At 39.0% G+C, this 16361-nt stretch overlaps 2 protein-coding genes across 2 annotated transcripts; one reads left to right on the forward strand and one right to left on the reverse strand.

The window, feature by feature from the left end:
* Positions 1-2640: 2640 nt before the first annotated feature.
* Positions 2641-8983, reverse strand: LOC135471413 (F-box only protein 4-like). The gene is made up of 6 exons (XM_064750642.1): positions 8509-8983; positions 7078-7289; positions 6439-6662; positions 5380-5643; positions 4436-4602; positions 2641-3989 (listed from the first exon to the last, which is right to left on the reverse strand). The coding sequence occupies exons 1-6, from the start codon at positions 8875-8877 to the stop codon at positions 3909-3911; spliced, it is 1317 nt and encodes a 438-aa protein (XP_064606712.1). The 5' UTR covers positions 8878-8983; the 3' UTR covers positions 2641-3908.
* A 3614-nt stretch (positions 8984-12597) lies between these two features.
* LOC135470807 (large ribosomal subunit protein eL37A-like) lies at positions 12598-16064 on the forward strand. The gene is made up of 4 exons (XM_064749850.1): positions 12598-12657; positions 13180-13315; positions 14800-14884; positions 15835-16064. The coding sequence occupies exons 1-4, from the start codon at positions 12598-12600 to the stop codon at positions 15914-15916; spliced, it is 363 nt and encodes a 120-aa protein (XP_064605920.1). The 3' UTR covers positions 15917-16064.
* The last annotated feature ends 297 nt before the right edge of the window (positions 16065-16361 follow it).

A 16361-nucleotide genomic window follows, 5' to 3' on the forward strand; every position in this document is an offset into this window, starting at 1 on the left:
TCAGTCAAGAAATGAAATAGCCTCAAGTGGTAACGTCATTATTGATAACTGCCAACTCGTGGGGAGTTGGAGGGTAATGACATAATTTCTGAAAATTTCCGCCACTGATGGAAAATATATGGTTAAAATAAAAGGGTTATTAAGAGATTTAAAATATCCCTCAAAATTGAAATATTTTTGGGGGACATAAATTTCTTAATTTCCCTGTAAACCATAGTGTAGTGCCTTTTCAGGTATCCTTTAACTATGTATACACAAATATACAGTATAGGGGAGATAATTTGCGATATCAGATATCAGGAAATAAAACTGATTTACTTGTATATCTGGGCTTACTTTCTGAAAACTGAATCCATTTTGCCTGTCCTAAAGTGACGTATGTTGATGTTGTAGCAGAGATAATCAGCAGCCACATGCTGAAGGAAATTGTCAGTAGTGGCCAGCAAAGCTTACATTTTCATAAATTGTAAAAACTAAAACTGATTTACTTGTATATCTGAGTTAACTTTCTGAAAACTGAATCCATTTTGCCGGTCCTAAAGTGACGTATGTTGATGTTGTAGCAAAGATAATCAGCAGCCACATGCTGAAGGAAATTGTCAGTAGTGGCCAGCAAAGCTTACGTTTTCATAAATTGTAAAAACTAAAACTGATTTACATGTATACCTGAGTTAACTTTCTGAAAACTGAATCCATTTTGCCTGTCCTAAAGTGACGTATGTTAATGTCGTAGGAGAAATAATCAGCAGCCACATGCTGAAGGAAATTGTCAGTAGTGGCCAGCAAAGCTTACATTTTCATAAATTGTAAAAACTAAAACTGATTTACATGTATATCTGAGTTAACTTTCTGAAAACTGAATCCATTTTGCCGGTCCTAAAGTGACGTATGTTGATGTTGTAGCAGAGATAATCAGCAGCCACATGCTGAAGGAAATTGTCAGTAGTGCCCAACAAAGCTTACGTTTTCATAAATTGTGAAAACTAAAACTGATTTTCATGTATATCTGAGTTCACTTTCTGAAGACTGAATGCATTTTGCCGGTCCTAAAGTGACGTATGTTGATGTTGTAGCAGAGATAATCAGCAGCCACATGCTGAAGGAAATTGTCAGTAGTGCCCAACAAAGCTTACGTTTTCATAAATTGTGAAAACTAAAACTGATTTTCATGTATATCTGAGTTCACTTTCTGAAGACTGAATGCATTTTGCCGGTCCTAAAGTGACGTATGTTGATGTTGTAGCAGAGATAATCAGCAGCCACATGCTGAAGGAAATTGTCAGTAGTGCCCAACAAAGCTTACGTTCTCAAAAAATGGGTTTGTGTAGGAATGGTGTATGGTTATATCATGTATGAGAAAAGATTTCAATGAAAACAAGATGCTGGGTGAAAGCGGGTTGCATTGTTTTCATACATTGTCCAAACTCCCACCTCACACCATTTGTTTAATTGATTTCTACACATCGGTAGACTGCATTTGAATAAAATGGCATCAGTCATTCCCATCATACAGCTAACTTAGCTTTTCTCTTTTAAAAATAGCTAGTTTCGACAACGTGAACACAACTGCAATCATACTGTTTTACACTGTGATTCCAAATTGGATATACTCGCTCAATTGGGGATCAAAGTATTTACAGTTAAAACTCAGCTTAACGGTAAGTCAGATTCCGGATTTCTAAAGCAAGTGTTGTTAGGCTGATGGAAAGCCGGGTAAGAAAAAGGTTTTGGCTGGCCTGTACGAAGTATGGAGAGGAACTTTGAGATGAGGAAAAGTGTAAGTGTTGGCGGAGACCAGTCCGCATCAGAGACCAGTCCAGTGAGTTGGTGCTCTAACTCCGCACAAGGAAGTTTTTTTGTACTACCAAGGCTCAACATTTGCTCAGCCATTCACAGGTTTGTAACTGCCGACCATTGTACATGAAATGTTGAATGCATTTTGCATATCAAAGACCGCTTCTCACAATGACATCATTTACCATTCCAACTATTAGAAACTCTATACCACACAAAGTCACTGCTCTGCAATCTGTATGCATGCATATATGATTAACGGTCATATTTGTGACAGGATAATACTCTTGACCTTTCATGTTGATTTAATGGCAAGATCTTAATGCTGTATAATTAGAGAATAATATCTGTTTTTGACAGCCTGATTCAATATTATTTTGGTTTAAGGTCAAAGTGTGAATGTATCACCTCACTTGAACATTATGCAGTTTAACGAACTGCTCAAGCAGGCGATCTACCAGTGTTCTATGAAGGCAATGTTTATAATTCTCTCACATCTGGGAGAGGGAGATTTGCAAGTGTAAAAGTGTGCCAATGTTTCATCAACCGATGCACAACAGTCCTGAAATAATCTTGAATAAGAAACCACAACTTCACCAATTAGAACATATGACCTGAAAATCTGGGGTTGTGCAAGGCAAAGATAATACCATGTATACTATTTAATTGAGAAACTCAGAAACAAGAGCGTTCAGTTCACATATTTAATAAAGTAGCAAAAATATGACAAATGTAGAAAATAAAGCTCATTTTGTAAATACGTGTACTTACAATACATCCATTAATAAGTTCCGGGGTCGAACATTCATTTTTAATACCCATCATTATTCATGGGATATGGTGGCAAATATTTATTTATTTGATTGGTGTTTTACGCTGTACTCAAGAATATTTCACTTATACGACGGTGGCCAGCATTATGGTGGGTGGAAACCGGGCAGAGCCCAGGGGAAAACTACAACCATCCACAGGTTGCTGGCAGACCTTCCCACGTACGACTGGAGAGGAAGCCAGCATGAGCTGGACTTGAACTCATAGCGACCGCATTGGTGAGAGACTCCTGGGTCAATGACGCTGCGCTAGCACACTATTCAGCTGAGACACGGAGGCCCCCTGGTGGCATATAAGAGTGCTCGTTAAACCCACTAACTGAACAACAATCTTCAAATAAATACTAAGGTACACCTGTGTTAAGGTTTACAGACAGCCCAGTATTGTCAGTGTATTATGCTGAATGGAGGAGTCCATGTGGATCTGAGCATTAGGCTACAATCATGAATATGCACTTATCTTAAAGAACATGAGTTGTGTCCCATTATAGTCATGAAATATTCAGTTACAACTGCTGATCACACCACCATATTGTATGCCTTAATCCAAATGGCTGTTTTTCACTAGAGTACCCTAATAAACTACCCTAAATGTAGCACATCTTTGACTTTTAAATGCAACAAAAAAAATGTAATGCTAGTAGATTGCTTCTGGGGCTTAGTGGTTAGGGCGCCCGTATCAAAGTCAGGAGACTCAGGATCAAACCCGGATCAGGTCATGCTAAAGACTTGTTGCTGCATCGCTTGGCGTTCAGCGCTGAGAGGTTAGAGCAAGGACTGGTTGCTCGGTGTCAGTACAATGTGACTGGGTGGGGTGTCACGTCTGGTGTCTTCGCCATGATACTTCAGTCTTGGCAGCATTTTAGCGGCATGGACTCGTCCTCTTACAAGAAGACACAGTCTATGTACACACACCTAATGACTCCTGGTCGTCAAATGAAGGAGCAAATGCTTAAAGTAAGTACCACATTAAGCCCCATTCATACATACATAATGCCAGTAGAGCCCATTCTAGGCTACATGCCTAAACCTTGATTCAGCATTTCTATCACATTCCCAGTTGATACGGCCAGTCTTAGGCAATGTGTCCTTGCTGACATTCTCAAGACTTCAGGGAGGCAAGTTTGAGTGAACAAGTCAAAGAACTGCCATCCAGCAAGTCTACATCCATATCAGCACGTATACAGCTTTTCCTGTGTTATGTGTGCTCACTGACATTCTCAACCCTTCAGGTAGACCCATCTGTGGCACACCATCAGAACACCTTATGTGGACTACACAGAATCACCGTCTATGGGACTGCTCTATTAGCCAGTGCACACCATCAACAACGCCATCTAGTGTGTCCACATCAACGTCATGTGCCTGTGAATGCAGAGAAAACAGTCATATTAAAACACAGTATAGACTTCAGTTTCTTTATAGTGTGTGTAATCTACACATGGTTGTGTCAGTATATAACAAAAAAATAAAAAATAAAAAAACTCAGAAAAAGCAACAATTTTTGGACGAAAAGTTTTAATCCTTATGATTTGGTCATATGCATGTCATTACCAGAGTAATGGAATTTCACAAAACTTTTGCTTTGTCTTCGACCAATATTATTCAGTATAACCTCTTACATCAAGAACGCATGTTTGACGAAGGGACTTGACCTATATCCAAGCACGACCTATTGAGTTGACGTCACACATACCTGTGAGTGGTCAGGCATCGCTGAGAAGCTGTCAATGACTTACTTTCAAATACCCTTACATGTATAATGACTTAAGGCTAGCAGATAATTTTAACACTTTAAGTACCATACTCACTTGCCAAGGCTTGTCGAGTCTGCTCAGCTGTAATTGGTCAACGACTTTTACGCAGGGCGTACGTTGGATGGAAGCGTTTCTCACACAGGACAATACCAACACGGGAACATGAGTGGCTGACCAGCGCTCATTCACCATGGCACATAGCTCGGTATTATTCACATTTTCTGAAGAAAAAAAAAAACAGGTAACATGTGGATTATTCCTCAAAACATTTAGGAATCTATTCTTTTCTTCTGACCTATCATCAATGAGCGACCAATTTTTACAATTTCATATGATGGAAGATAAATCATCTTCATTATAGGGCCTGATAGCTAATATGCAGACAATCTGGGGCTCTGCGGCTAATGCTGCTTAGCTTGTATATTTTGGAGCATAGGCTTCCCTGGCCTACATGTATGTACCTAACATATATACTCACTAGATATTGTTTGTTTATTTATTTATTTATTTAATTGGTGTTTTACGCTGTACTCAAGAATGTTTCACTTATACAACGGTGGCCAGCACTATGGTGGGTGGAAACCGGACACAGCCTGGGGGAAAACCCATGACCATCCGCAGGTTGGTGGCAGATCTTCCCACATATGGCCAGAGAGGAAGCCAGCATGAGCTGTACTTGAACCCACAGCAACTGCATTGGTGAGAGGCTCCTGGTCGTTACGCTGTGCTAGCGCACTAACCAACCGAGCCACGGAGGCCCCATATTGTTTGTATTTTTCCTTAACTTTACCTGTAACTTTTTGGGTTTCAGCATTGGACTTAAAACCTGTTGGAGTTATTTGTTATGTATTTTCAGATGCACTGCTCTGATCTGACAGTTTATTCCTTAAACTCAGTAACATTATACAAATAAATGGAGCAGTCAAGATAACGTCCCCTTAAAACAGAATCTGTTCCAAAAGAAGTCTCTCAATACCATAAAGCATTAAATATCACACCTGGAAATGACTCCACTGTTGCATCTACAACATAGATAAATGCATCCAGGGTCCGGCAGAGGTCGCGCACAGCCTGTGTTAGCTCATATCCCGCAGCCTCGCTCTGGCCCTCCTCCATCTGATGTAGGTTTCGTTGAACCAACCTACTGCGCTGCATGCGATTGATGCCTCCGTTTTCTCTCTCCATCCTTGTGGCCGAATACAGCACAGTGAGATCAAACTTCAGGCCAGATCTCATCTGAAGCGTCATTCCAGAGCCAACACCTAACAGGAAGAAAAATGACGTACACTATCTGAACTGTCACATGAAAGTTATGCCTTAGGTTCGAGACAATGATGAAAAGGAGGCAAAATACCATATAGCCATGCCTCAAAGCAATATGCATTTACTGATATATGTGTACATCTTTACAACAACAGAGTGAACAAATACTTCAAAATGACGTCTCTGTTTTCGGAACGGTAGGGTTACTTGCCTGTATACTTTAACATGGCAGTATTCATTTTGTTGCAAAATTTGATACCTAACCCAACCATGAATATAACTCAGAAGATAAATCTAAACCAGTTCAACCCGTTTTCTATGTTCTATATTCCACCATAACCACATGTTAAAATTGGTAAATTTGTCCGAAAGTGTCGATAGCGACATCACATTGCAAAAAAAAAAACAACATTGCTATGTTGTTGCAACATCAATTCTGGAAACATGCATATTAAATTGTTGCAGTTTTGAAATGTTTCTCTGGCCCGATCAAATATCCAAAGGTTGGGTGATTCTAATTGATACCAGTTCAAGTCAGGCAGGAAGGATACACCAATATCTAGAGGCTGAATTTCCACCTGATGTAATGACTGAAGATAATTTTAAATAACACAGCTGGCATTCAACAAATTTCACATTCTAAATCACTTACTGATGTACTTTACGTGTAATTTCCACAATATTTTCCGTAAAATCCTCTACTCTCTAGCTTCTAAAACATATTAGCCTTCATTCACTTTACCCAAATTTTGAACAGTGAAATTGATCAATGACAAACATAAATCTCATCTTACCTTCAAACTGTCCTGGAAAGAGTTGTTTGATGTCGAATAAGTTGTTCTTCTCATATAGAATTTTCCTCACTATCCCACTGGTGCTAGACTCTAAACCAGGGCCAAACATGGCAATCTTGGGAACTTTTTTGGGAAGGAATGCACGCAGCATGGTGGAGATGTTCATAAAGGCAAAGTTTTCTTGTCTCATCAACTTTCTCATCTTTGGGCAACATTGTAGATAGCTAAAACACAGAACAGAGAAATGATGTATTTTATTTTAACGCTCAAACACCTCAAACAATATATACCAACAGAAACACTAAAACACCAATCTGACTGTTAGAAATGTTTTATAGTTACCTTGGAAATATTAAGGCATTTATGTTAAGTAGTTGGTGCGCAGTCTTCTTAAATAAGAAAGACAGTGTAATATTCCAATCCATTTAATAGCCTTTAGCATCAGCAAATGGAACAAATTCTAGAATGTGTTCTACAACAGAGTTCAGCTGAACTTCAAAACTGTTAATGTTACCAAAAACATAGTAGATCAACAATTTTATATTTACTGTAACTTTATCCATACTCACTTATCTGTCATAGCTAAATTAACTCCATTAAAACAGCAGAAAAAGGAGTTCACTCTTTGTAAATTCTTACATTTCCTTATCTGACCAATCAGAATCCACTTCTCTGTACACTGCTGGGTTGGTCATGTGACCAATCACTGACCACGTGACCATATCTTGCTCTAGTAGATTGTTCCACAGAACACTATCACTGGTTAATGACAACCATTCCCTGTTCACCAGTGACAAACGACACAGGTCCTGAGCATCCAGGAAAGAGAAAATGTGTAGCTTTACATACACCTGAAAAAGAAAAAATGAACATGTCTATTTCACATTCTAAAATAGAAATGTACCTACCACCTCTGTTAAGATTACATGTCTTGGTACCGCAGGATCACTTAGAAAGGTTCATGATCTCGAATGGTCTATTTCACGGTCATTTTGCCCATATCAACAGAAAGTCAATAAGTTTCATAGATTTATCCGTGCTCCACCTATTAATGTCTTGAATATATAGGTTTAAGCTTAAAATGTCCTTATACTTACAAACAATGTCTGCATTGTACATATGCGTATTTACATATACAACTTTCAGCTGCTATTTCTGTGGCCCATATTCTCAACTCCCTTTGGTGGGCTACTTTATCACAATGATCATCAGGATAAACAGTATCGATATAGATAATACATGTAGTTCAGATCTTCAGAAAATGACTTCATGCATGAGTTTGACAGAAACTTGATGGCGTATATCAACAGCGTCAATGCTGGTTGTAATTGTTTCTTTTACAATTTTACACTGATCCCTTAGAACCACCTGACAATCACAAGAATTAAGGAGAATTTTAAAGCTCAGCTTGCTGTCCAGGGTAGAGTGACATCAATTCATTGAAGATACGCGAACTATAGCTTTTCACAATGAAAAACTGAGAAGGGGCTCACTGACTAACAAAAGGATCATCCTAGACTACAACTGCTGAATTAAGAGGTTGAAAGCCTTTTTAATATTAAAAGTCTTAATTTAGATTTTACTTAAATAAAGCTAAAGATATAATGATTATTGTGATATATTATTGTAATTCTGATATCAGGCCAATGATTTAAGAGAATGAATAACTCAGATCCTGCCAAAGCTGTTGCAACACAAGAGTTCAAGAAGATTTACCAGGTACCTGCCAAAGGTCAGTAATTTAATCTGGACACTCCTCTGACCAATTTTATAAACCCACCAACCATTACACTTAACCAGTAAGTAAAGACATACTAGAGTGACCATAGGTCTTTAAACAACAATCAAAATTAAATGTCACATTATACCAGCATAATTTTCTCTTCATTAGCCAAAGTATCCTTTTAAAGAACAGACAATGGGAAAACATGTGCATTCTGTGCTTTACAAAAACATAAATATATATATATACATGTACATCATGATTTTATGAAGATTATAATTCGAACCATTATTGTTTCTATATGTAATTTATTCAGATTTCTTTTGGTAATACTACTTAATACTTACAGGCAGTGAACTGAAATTTGTTGGTGAGTTTAATCGACGAGGTTGAGCACAGTTTGGTTGAGCATCGACTTGAAAACAGCTGCTGTTGTCCATCGTTTTAGTGAATTTCTGATGTCTGTTCAAATATTGTTGAACACCACCTGTCACAAATGACATTTCCTCCGCGGAACATCCCAGTTTCGAACACAATTCTGGCGGTAAAGTCAGTTTTTTTCTGTCAGAAAGCCACGCACACTTATCTCCCTCAAAACGAGCTTCCAACCCGTCATCATATTCACAAATTTCATTTTCCTTCTCCGAAACAATCTTTAATATTTCACATGGAGGCGGTGAGAAAACAAGCTGTTCGTAGTTTGGAATCATTGCCATCTTCTTTACCAAACATAAACTGTGTGTCGCCGCTTCGATATTTATCTTCAGATAACCTACACTGAGTCAGTTTTCTTCTTTTTGATGCGCGGAATTGGACGACAGCTCAGACGACACTTGAAAACTTCCAGCGTGGCCGAGATCCACTGTTTACAATCACCACGCAACATTTGACAGACTGCTACTCCGGTTACCACAACGAGGCTTCGGTCTTTTCCCCATCTTGCTGGATTTACAATGGTGAGGGCGGAGGTGTCATAGATAAAAATCGACCAACATCTCCTCGTATTTTGAAATTTGAATAAATTTTGTTTCTGAGAGTGAAATCAATCAATGTAAATATGTCCAGTGACGTTTTGGATAGAATGATTGCACGGATGTTCAATACACCCTTTTTACAAAGTGTCTCAGCATGCAACGTTGATACGTACGAGTGCAAAAAACAACAACATGGGTGTTGTAAAGATTAAGGTGCTGTTTTGGTCATGTGGTTGAAGATATGACGCTACTTGCGTGGAAAAGCTGCTTTTCACAATGAACAACTGAATGAGTGGATCATAGTTGCGGAATGTATTTCTGAAATCGATCAACACGAAGTGTCAGAGTTACGGAGTATAACTGCTTTTAATGTGTTGGATCAGCAGTAAGCTACATTTACCGCATCTTCACACGCTCAGTAAATCTTCCCAAGCGTAAGTCGATGTCAACCGAGTGATCCCCACAATTAACTAACTTGTTTTGAGTCTCGCCGAACTAAAAACAATCCATGACAACGGCACAATCACAAACTAAATACATTTTCAGACTCTACACACACTGTGTACTGAATCAGAATGGGATAAGGACGGATCGGAAGCTAGAGACCACATTAATACTCACCTGATCTACTTAGTAACTAATGGTGTGGGTGAAGAAAAACGGTCCTCCCAAGGTTATTGCATAGGAAATTCCCTATTTTTGAATTGTTGACAGCAATCTTGTATCCGTTGGATTTTTAGCATTTTCAGCTTTCCGGATAGCCTGAGTATTTCTGCAGAGCTTTCGTAATGTTATTTTTGTACAACTAGGACTTACTGGTTGCCAGCGAAGTGGCTGAAAGTGACGTTTGCTCCAATGCTTTGACATTGCGTGATTTTGTTCTTGATTTTGTTTTGATTTTGGAATGGAATGAATGTCAAAGATAATCCCCTTTTATACTGCCAAACTTAATTTGACTGCACACAAAATATGGTGTCCATCATTCTAAACCATAGGCTTCAAATCAGTTGGTTTTTACAAATTCACGTCTCCGCGGTCACATGGCTTGCTGTCTGTCAAAACATAGTGACATCGCTAAAGGTCAACTACGCATGCGTGGGAGGAACAACCCAATTTATTGGTCATGATGTCAACATGGTATGTGAGACTTAAGTCACAACTGTGAATTTTCTTGGATTTACTGGTCGTAAAGGCTACAGAAATTGGAAAGAATTGGCAGAGGAGCAGAGAATGTCTTTGTGAACATAGTTAATTGGAGTTTTGCTAGTGTAATGCTTGTATTGTTTTATGTTACATGGATTTTTGTTGCGGAGAGTTTCTCCATGCGGAACTGTTCTTAAATACCAATATTTTAACCTGGAAAAGTACTCGGCTGTGATCTATGCCTAACCCCATATTAAAAGATCACAGCCTAGATCCGTGGCAGTTTTCCAAGTAGACTTACCCCACAAAGTGAATCATAAATTTTGAATGTAAAGTATACAAAATCGGATTTAAACACTAAAGACAGACGGCTTACAGCCACAGTGGGTGTAGTGTTTGAAAATATATTTATTTTGTGAATTTCTGTGGTTGTCATGCATCGCAGAGATGGCGGTTCGGCGAGACTCCAACAAGTTAGTTAAATTTTGGGACCACTCGGTTGACATAGATTTACGCTAGGGAAGTTTTAATGCGCGTGTGAAGATGCAGTAAGTGTTCCATAATGTCAATCCGACACGTTAGAAGCAGTTTCTCTCCACAAATCTCCAAACACTTTGTGTTGCTCGATTTAAGAGTTTTGTTTCACAACTTGTATTCTGGGGTGGCACTGTGGACCTGACTCCCTATACATTTTAAAAAATCACAATGTCTTTTTTTTTTTAAAAAAAAAAAATGAAAGTTTTTATTATGTCAAAATATGCCTCTTGATTTAAGTGTACAATGGTCTGTGATGCACTACATTATATATAGGCGGATATCATCCTTTAACAGGTTCATCTACATATGATATATACTGTATACCCGCGTAAATAACTTTTTGTGTGAATGTGTCTATGCATGAGGGACTCGGGGAAGATTGGTTTTGTAACTACTTGATCTCCCTCCAGCAATAAAGTATTATTTTGATGATTTTGAAGTTTTTATTTTTAACTCAAAATTAAGCCAGACATTTTTTTTGTGAAATCCACCCTGTGAATATTTGCCCTGAAAGAAAGTAGTGTTGGTGTCATATTTATCAATTATTTACCTGAATATTAACAATTATTCATATGTAAAATGTCACATTACACGGTCCGAGCAAATGACGTAATCTTTTCACTTATAATCAGCTGTCAAGTATTTCTATATAGTTCAGTTGCTTCTCAAGGCATATGAATTCCATCCTTTGCAATTCAAATTTATTTTACTCATATAATCACAAGCATTTGCTTATCTCACATAATTCTGTTTCAATATAAGCTGATTATATGATCTGATCACACGCAGTTAGTATGCCATTGTGAATGTAGAACCAGACAACTGAACACGATCCTTGAGCAATGCTCTGGACATCGTGCTCCAGTTTTAAACATACGGTTTCAGCGCATGCAAACTTAGCATTTTGTTACTTCTCTGCTGTCAAACCACAACCATCAAAAACATCTCTAAAATCACTTGGGTCCTCATTTAAATCCTCCCTAAAAGTCGATCGTTGACCAATGAATAATAATAATAATAATAATAATAATAATACAGAAAAACGTGGTGTAAAAAAAAAAGTCCTGCAACCAGGTATAATGGGTTCTGCTTTCAGCCATTTTACAAAACAAACTGATGGCGCCCCCTGGTGAGCTTTGGGAACCCTAATTATGGTGGGACTGGCCATTGATGACAGACTGAAAGGCAATGGCCTTTAAATATAGCATGCAAGTGTGGCCAGTTTTGGCACTGAGGAAAACCGTCACTCCTATTTTTCATCAGTGCATAGAAAAAAATTAAATCAACAAATAACTTCCAGCCATTATCGCAGCGAATGCTGTGCATAGCGACTTGCTATATTGGACTAGCAGTTATGTTGAGGAATGTACATGGGATTTATCGTGTCCGTGTTCAGGGAGGAAATTATCAGACTTGGCAGGCTCACATGATTCTTTAGGGAAGAGTTGCCATCTGTGACAGCTTCAGTCTTCTGTAGCAAGTAACCATGGGGCCTACCTTACGGCTGTCGCTTAGTCATCAAAATGGTGAAAATAAGGAATAATGTTGAAGTTATCTGATGGCAGGTTTGATGACCGTTTGACCTTGACCTCAGTGCTACAGATAAGTGTTGTGCAGAATTAAATGCGCTGAAATATTAAATGATACACTTCTAAATTTAGAACAGAGTGTACTGTATTTGCCGAAGATTGGTGTGTATGCCGCAGTTCCTGAAAGGTATGGCATACGTACCTGAACGTAGATCTCCACGGTCGAGACTGGGAAAGATGAGATTGAGATAAAATGGTGTTAGGTGCTTCTGCCGGGTCCTCGATTGCAGACAGAATAACTGATAGGCACTCTGTGGGTGGAGAAGACCAACTAATTGTACTGGAAGACAGTACATGTAGTTCTTTACATGTAGTTGCATGAAAAATGAAATTAGAAGAAGAGCAGTAGACCCTTTTCATAGGCCTTGGGCTCTAATTTGAGAAATGTATAATTTGATTTCTTGCTAGGGGTCTGGCTGTCTGCTGCGTAATTAAAACATGTTGCCATGCAAGAAACCTATTCAGTAATTAATGGGCCTCCGTGGCTCAGCCGGTTTAGCGCTCTAGCGCAGCGTAATGACCCAGGAGTCTGTCACCAATGCGGTTGCTGTGAATTCAAGTCCAGCTCATGCTGGCTTCCTCTTCATCCATATATGGGAAGGTCTGTCAGCAACCTGTGGATTGGTCGTGGGTTTCCCCCGGGCTGTGCCCGGTTTCTACCCACCATTAAGCTGGGCCGCCGTCGTATAAGTGAAATATTCTTGAGTACAGCGTAAAACACCAATCAAATAAATAAATAAATATTCACTAAATAAAAACACTGTTTTGTTGACAGACCAAGGGTACATCCAGCTTTGGTAAGAGGAACAAGAAGACCCACAGCCACTGTCGGCGGTGTGGGCGCCGTTCCTATCACATCCAGAAGAAAGTCTGCGCATCATGCGGTTACCCAAGCCCCAGGCTGAGGCATTGTAAGTATGTTTTCGAAGCTTCGCTTCAGATTGGTTGTACGGGATCAATTCTGGCCCTAGACCAGGAATTTGTAGATTACCCTGCTCTCGTTCGTAGAGCAATTGGCGGTCCTCAAGGGAAGGTTTGGGCATTTGTTGAAAAACTTGTTCCCATCAGTAGGGGGTGCAAGTCTGTTCGTGGCACGTCAGTAACTTGCCTCACCATCGGTGCATTGTGCACTCAAACAGCTCTGCAAAACAGTGTAAGTATGTAAGTGCTATTATGTAAGTGAACTATTCTTGAGCACTTGTAAAACCGCAATCAGATCAGTCGAGTGAATCGGAGTGGTTGTACGGCCCTATACTATCAGGAATAATGTACACATGGGCTGAAAGTCTTCCATGTGGTTTGAAATTTACATGCAGATTTTCCTTTATGATTTGAAAAAAAAAATGTATTTTTATCAAGGAATAAACATACTAAGGTTCTTAGTATTTAATGTACAAATGAAGTTTACTTTCTGTCAGTGAAACTCCCTCACTTACAGAATGTTATGACTTGTATCCCCAGGTCCCTTGTCATATTGCAACCACAGTATTGGCTCATGCGTATATTTGAGCTTGTGACTCCTGAAATGGGAGTCCCCTGTATGTGCTTGTACTATCCACAGAACACACTCAAGACTGCTTGCTTTCCTGTTCATACCGAGTCCACAGCATTTTGTCTGACTCTAATTGTAACAAAAATGTTGATGTGTACCCTGCCTAGACTCAGGGGCAAGCATCCGGTCAGGAATTGGCTCATTACATACAAATCAAACTCCTCATTACATACAATCAAAACTCCTCATTATATACAATCGAATTCCTCATTACACATAATCAAACTCCTCATTACATGCCATCAAACTTCTCATTACATACATTCAAGCTCCTCATTACAAGCAATCAAACTTCAACATTAATGCACAGAGGTATATTTTTATGCTGCCTCCAACATCATCTGAGTATTGGCATCACCGAAATAGTCTCCCTTGCTCATGAAAAGGTGTATTCTGGGATTTGTAATTCCTTCCTAATGATGGCTAATAAGAGGATAAAAGTTTGGTTTGAGTCTCTGTACGGAGAGCAGTATTGATTAGGGGTGGGATGAAAATGATCCCAACTTCAAGGGAAGAGGTAAGCAAGCAGGTTATCTCTGGCCAGTAGTGAAAGCACAGAGTGAAGCTAAAGAGACAAGTAAGGTCTAGCTAAATGCCTGAATCCGGCTCTAGCTCTTGCTGCATCTTTAAGTTGAGAGGATTATCAGGTAACTGTCAGGTTCCAGTCGATTGCTCCAGGCGCTCAGGGTTTTCCTCTAAATAAAAAGTTGACCAGTGGCGCATAATTGAAAAATTCTTGAGTATGCCATTACAGCAATCAAACTAAGTGAATTCTAAATCTATCTCCTGAAGGATTTATTGTAAATTAATTCATTGTTAGCTTGCTGTTGTTTGTAATGGCAGATAACTGGAGTATCAAGGCCAAAAGAAGGAAGACCACTGGTACAGGAAGAATGCGACATCTCAAAATTGTCTTCAGGAAATTCCGGTAAGATTGAGAAAATGAAATGTACACATACAAGTCCCCTGGACACTTCGGTTTCCTCCACCCATTATACTGACCACCTTTGTATGAACGAAAATTCTGTAGTACGATGTAACTAAAAGATTAAGATCAAATAAATTCTTGTGGGAAAAGTCTGGGAGGAGGCCTAGGTTAAGCTGTTGACAGGAGGCTGGGTCTTACATATTAGGTTCTTGGTTAGAATCTGTTTGCTGCTGACATCAGCATATTGGTAAGTTTGAGGTTTACTTAACAGTTTTTTTAAACTATTCTCCACCAGGGTCTTTGTCCAATTCTAGAATAACAAAGCAGTCGCCTCTAAGAAAGTTTTAATGCATTAATCTTGTTAACTCTAATGCAAACCCTGAAGGCAGAATATTTTTTTAATCCTTTGAGATGGTGTTAATGTGAACCAGGGCCACGATCTTTGTTACGTCCAAAAATGATTGTGGCGAAATGTCTACAATGTTGCAGTGTATTTCTACTTTAACACGGCTCTGTTTTTATGGTGACGACGTAATGAGCTGGGAAATGAACATTGATGTCAATAAAATTGCGTCAAGGAGCTGGTCCTACTGTTGGGCAGTTAACAGGTTCCAATTACGCCCTCTTGTCCAAATCACGTTGTAATGGTTCAAAAATTTACTTTTTAGGTAAATTATGATGTTACATTTTCTTTCATTGCTGTAATATTAGAATGATAACAGTAGCTTAGTGCACACTTAGACAATTTTGAAACAAACCTCTATGGTTTACATTCAATACATGATTTCTGTATAAAGAGATTAAATCCCTTGCATCATGACTTCACTTTGCAACATTGCAGGACATTATTTTATTATTATTTTTTTGATTTAGATGTTTGATGTTTAGGATCAGGGTGAACCTTTTCAAGATTACAGGATTTCAACATTGTATTCCTTTTTGTGCTGTAGGAATGGATTCCGGGAAGGCACAGTCGCCAAACCACGAAAGAGGGTAGCAGCTGCACCCAGTGCTACAGTGGCCACGAAATAAAATCCCTTACTGTACACCATGCTCATACGTTTACGAACTAGACTCTGGGTGTTATAAAAGACTTGATATTGTTTCGTTTTAAACATCCAGAACCTGTGTATGGTGCCCAAATCCAGTTGAAAAAAAAAAGTGAAAAATCTCAAAAATGCTTTTTATTGTGTTTCTTGTTCTTGTTTTTACCTATGGCAGGGTTGCCTTGTTAGTAGGGTGGACGTCTGGGATCTTTTGGATCGGTTATCTTTTAGCATGGAAAGCCACAACAACTAGCATTTCACCAAAGAAGTGGCGTTTTTTCAATGCCTGATTCCTAAAGCCGCATTCACACTGTGAGATTAGTTGAAGTCAGTTTGTTGAACGAAAAGAAGACAGTTTCATACCTGGTTTCCACAATGCCTCTGCCTGGTTTCCACAATGCCTCTGCCTGGTTTCTACGATGGTGACAACA

This window comes from Liolophura sinensis, chromosome 7 (assembly GCF_032854445.1).
Source record: "Liolophura sinensis isolate JHLJ2023 chromosome 7, CUHK_Ljap_v2, whole genome shotgun sequence".
In the NCBI taxonomy this organism is placed as follows: Eukaryota; Metazoa; Mollusca; class Polyplacophora; order Chitonida; family Chitonidae; genus Liolophura; species Liolophura sinensis.

What these genes read in the sequence shown, in the direction of transcription:
- LOC135471413 (XM_064750642.1), bottom strand. Translation starts at nt 8,877, where the DNA reads ATGGCAATGATTCCAAACTACGAACAGCTTGTTTTCTCACCGCCTCCA. An exon ending in CAAATTTCAGTTCACTGCCT is followed by an intron (nt 7,290 to 8,508) that starts GTAAGTATTAAG and finishes TTTCTTTTTCAG; the next exon opens with GTGTATGTAAAGCTACACAT. An exon ending in GATTGGTCAGATAAGGAAAT is followed by an intron (nt 6,663 to 7,077) that starts GTAAGAATTTAC and finishes TCTGTGTTTTAG; the next exon opens with CTATCTACAATGTTGCCCAA.
- LOC135470807 (XM_064749850.1), top strand. Translation starts at nt 12,598, where the DNA reads ATGGTGTTAGGTGCTTCTGCCGGGTCCTCGATTGCAGACAGAATAACT. An exon ending in GAATAACTGATAGGCACTCT is followed by an intron (nt 12,658 to 13,179) that starts GTGGGTGGAGAA and finishes TTTTGTTGACAG; the next exon opens with ACCAAGGGTACATCCAGCTT. An exon ending in AAGCCCCAGGCTGAGGCATT is followed by an intron (nt 13,316 to 14,799) that starts GTAAGTATGTTT and finishes TTGTAATGGCAG; the next exon opens with ATAACTGGAGTATCAAGGCC.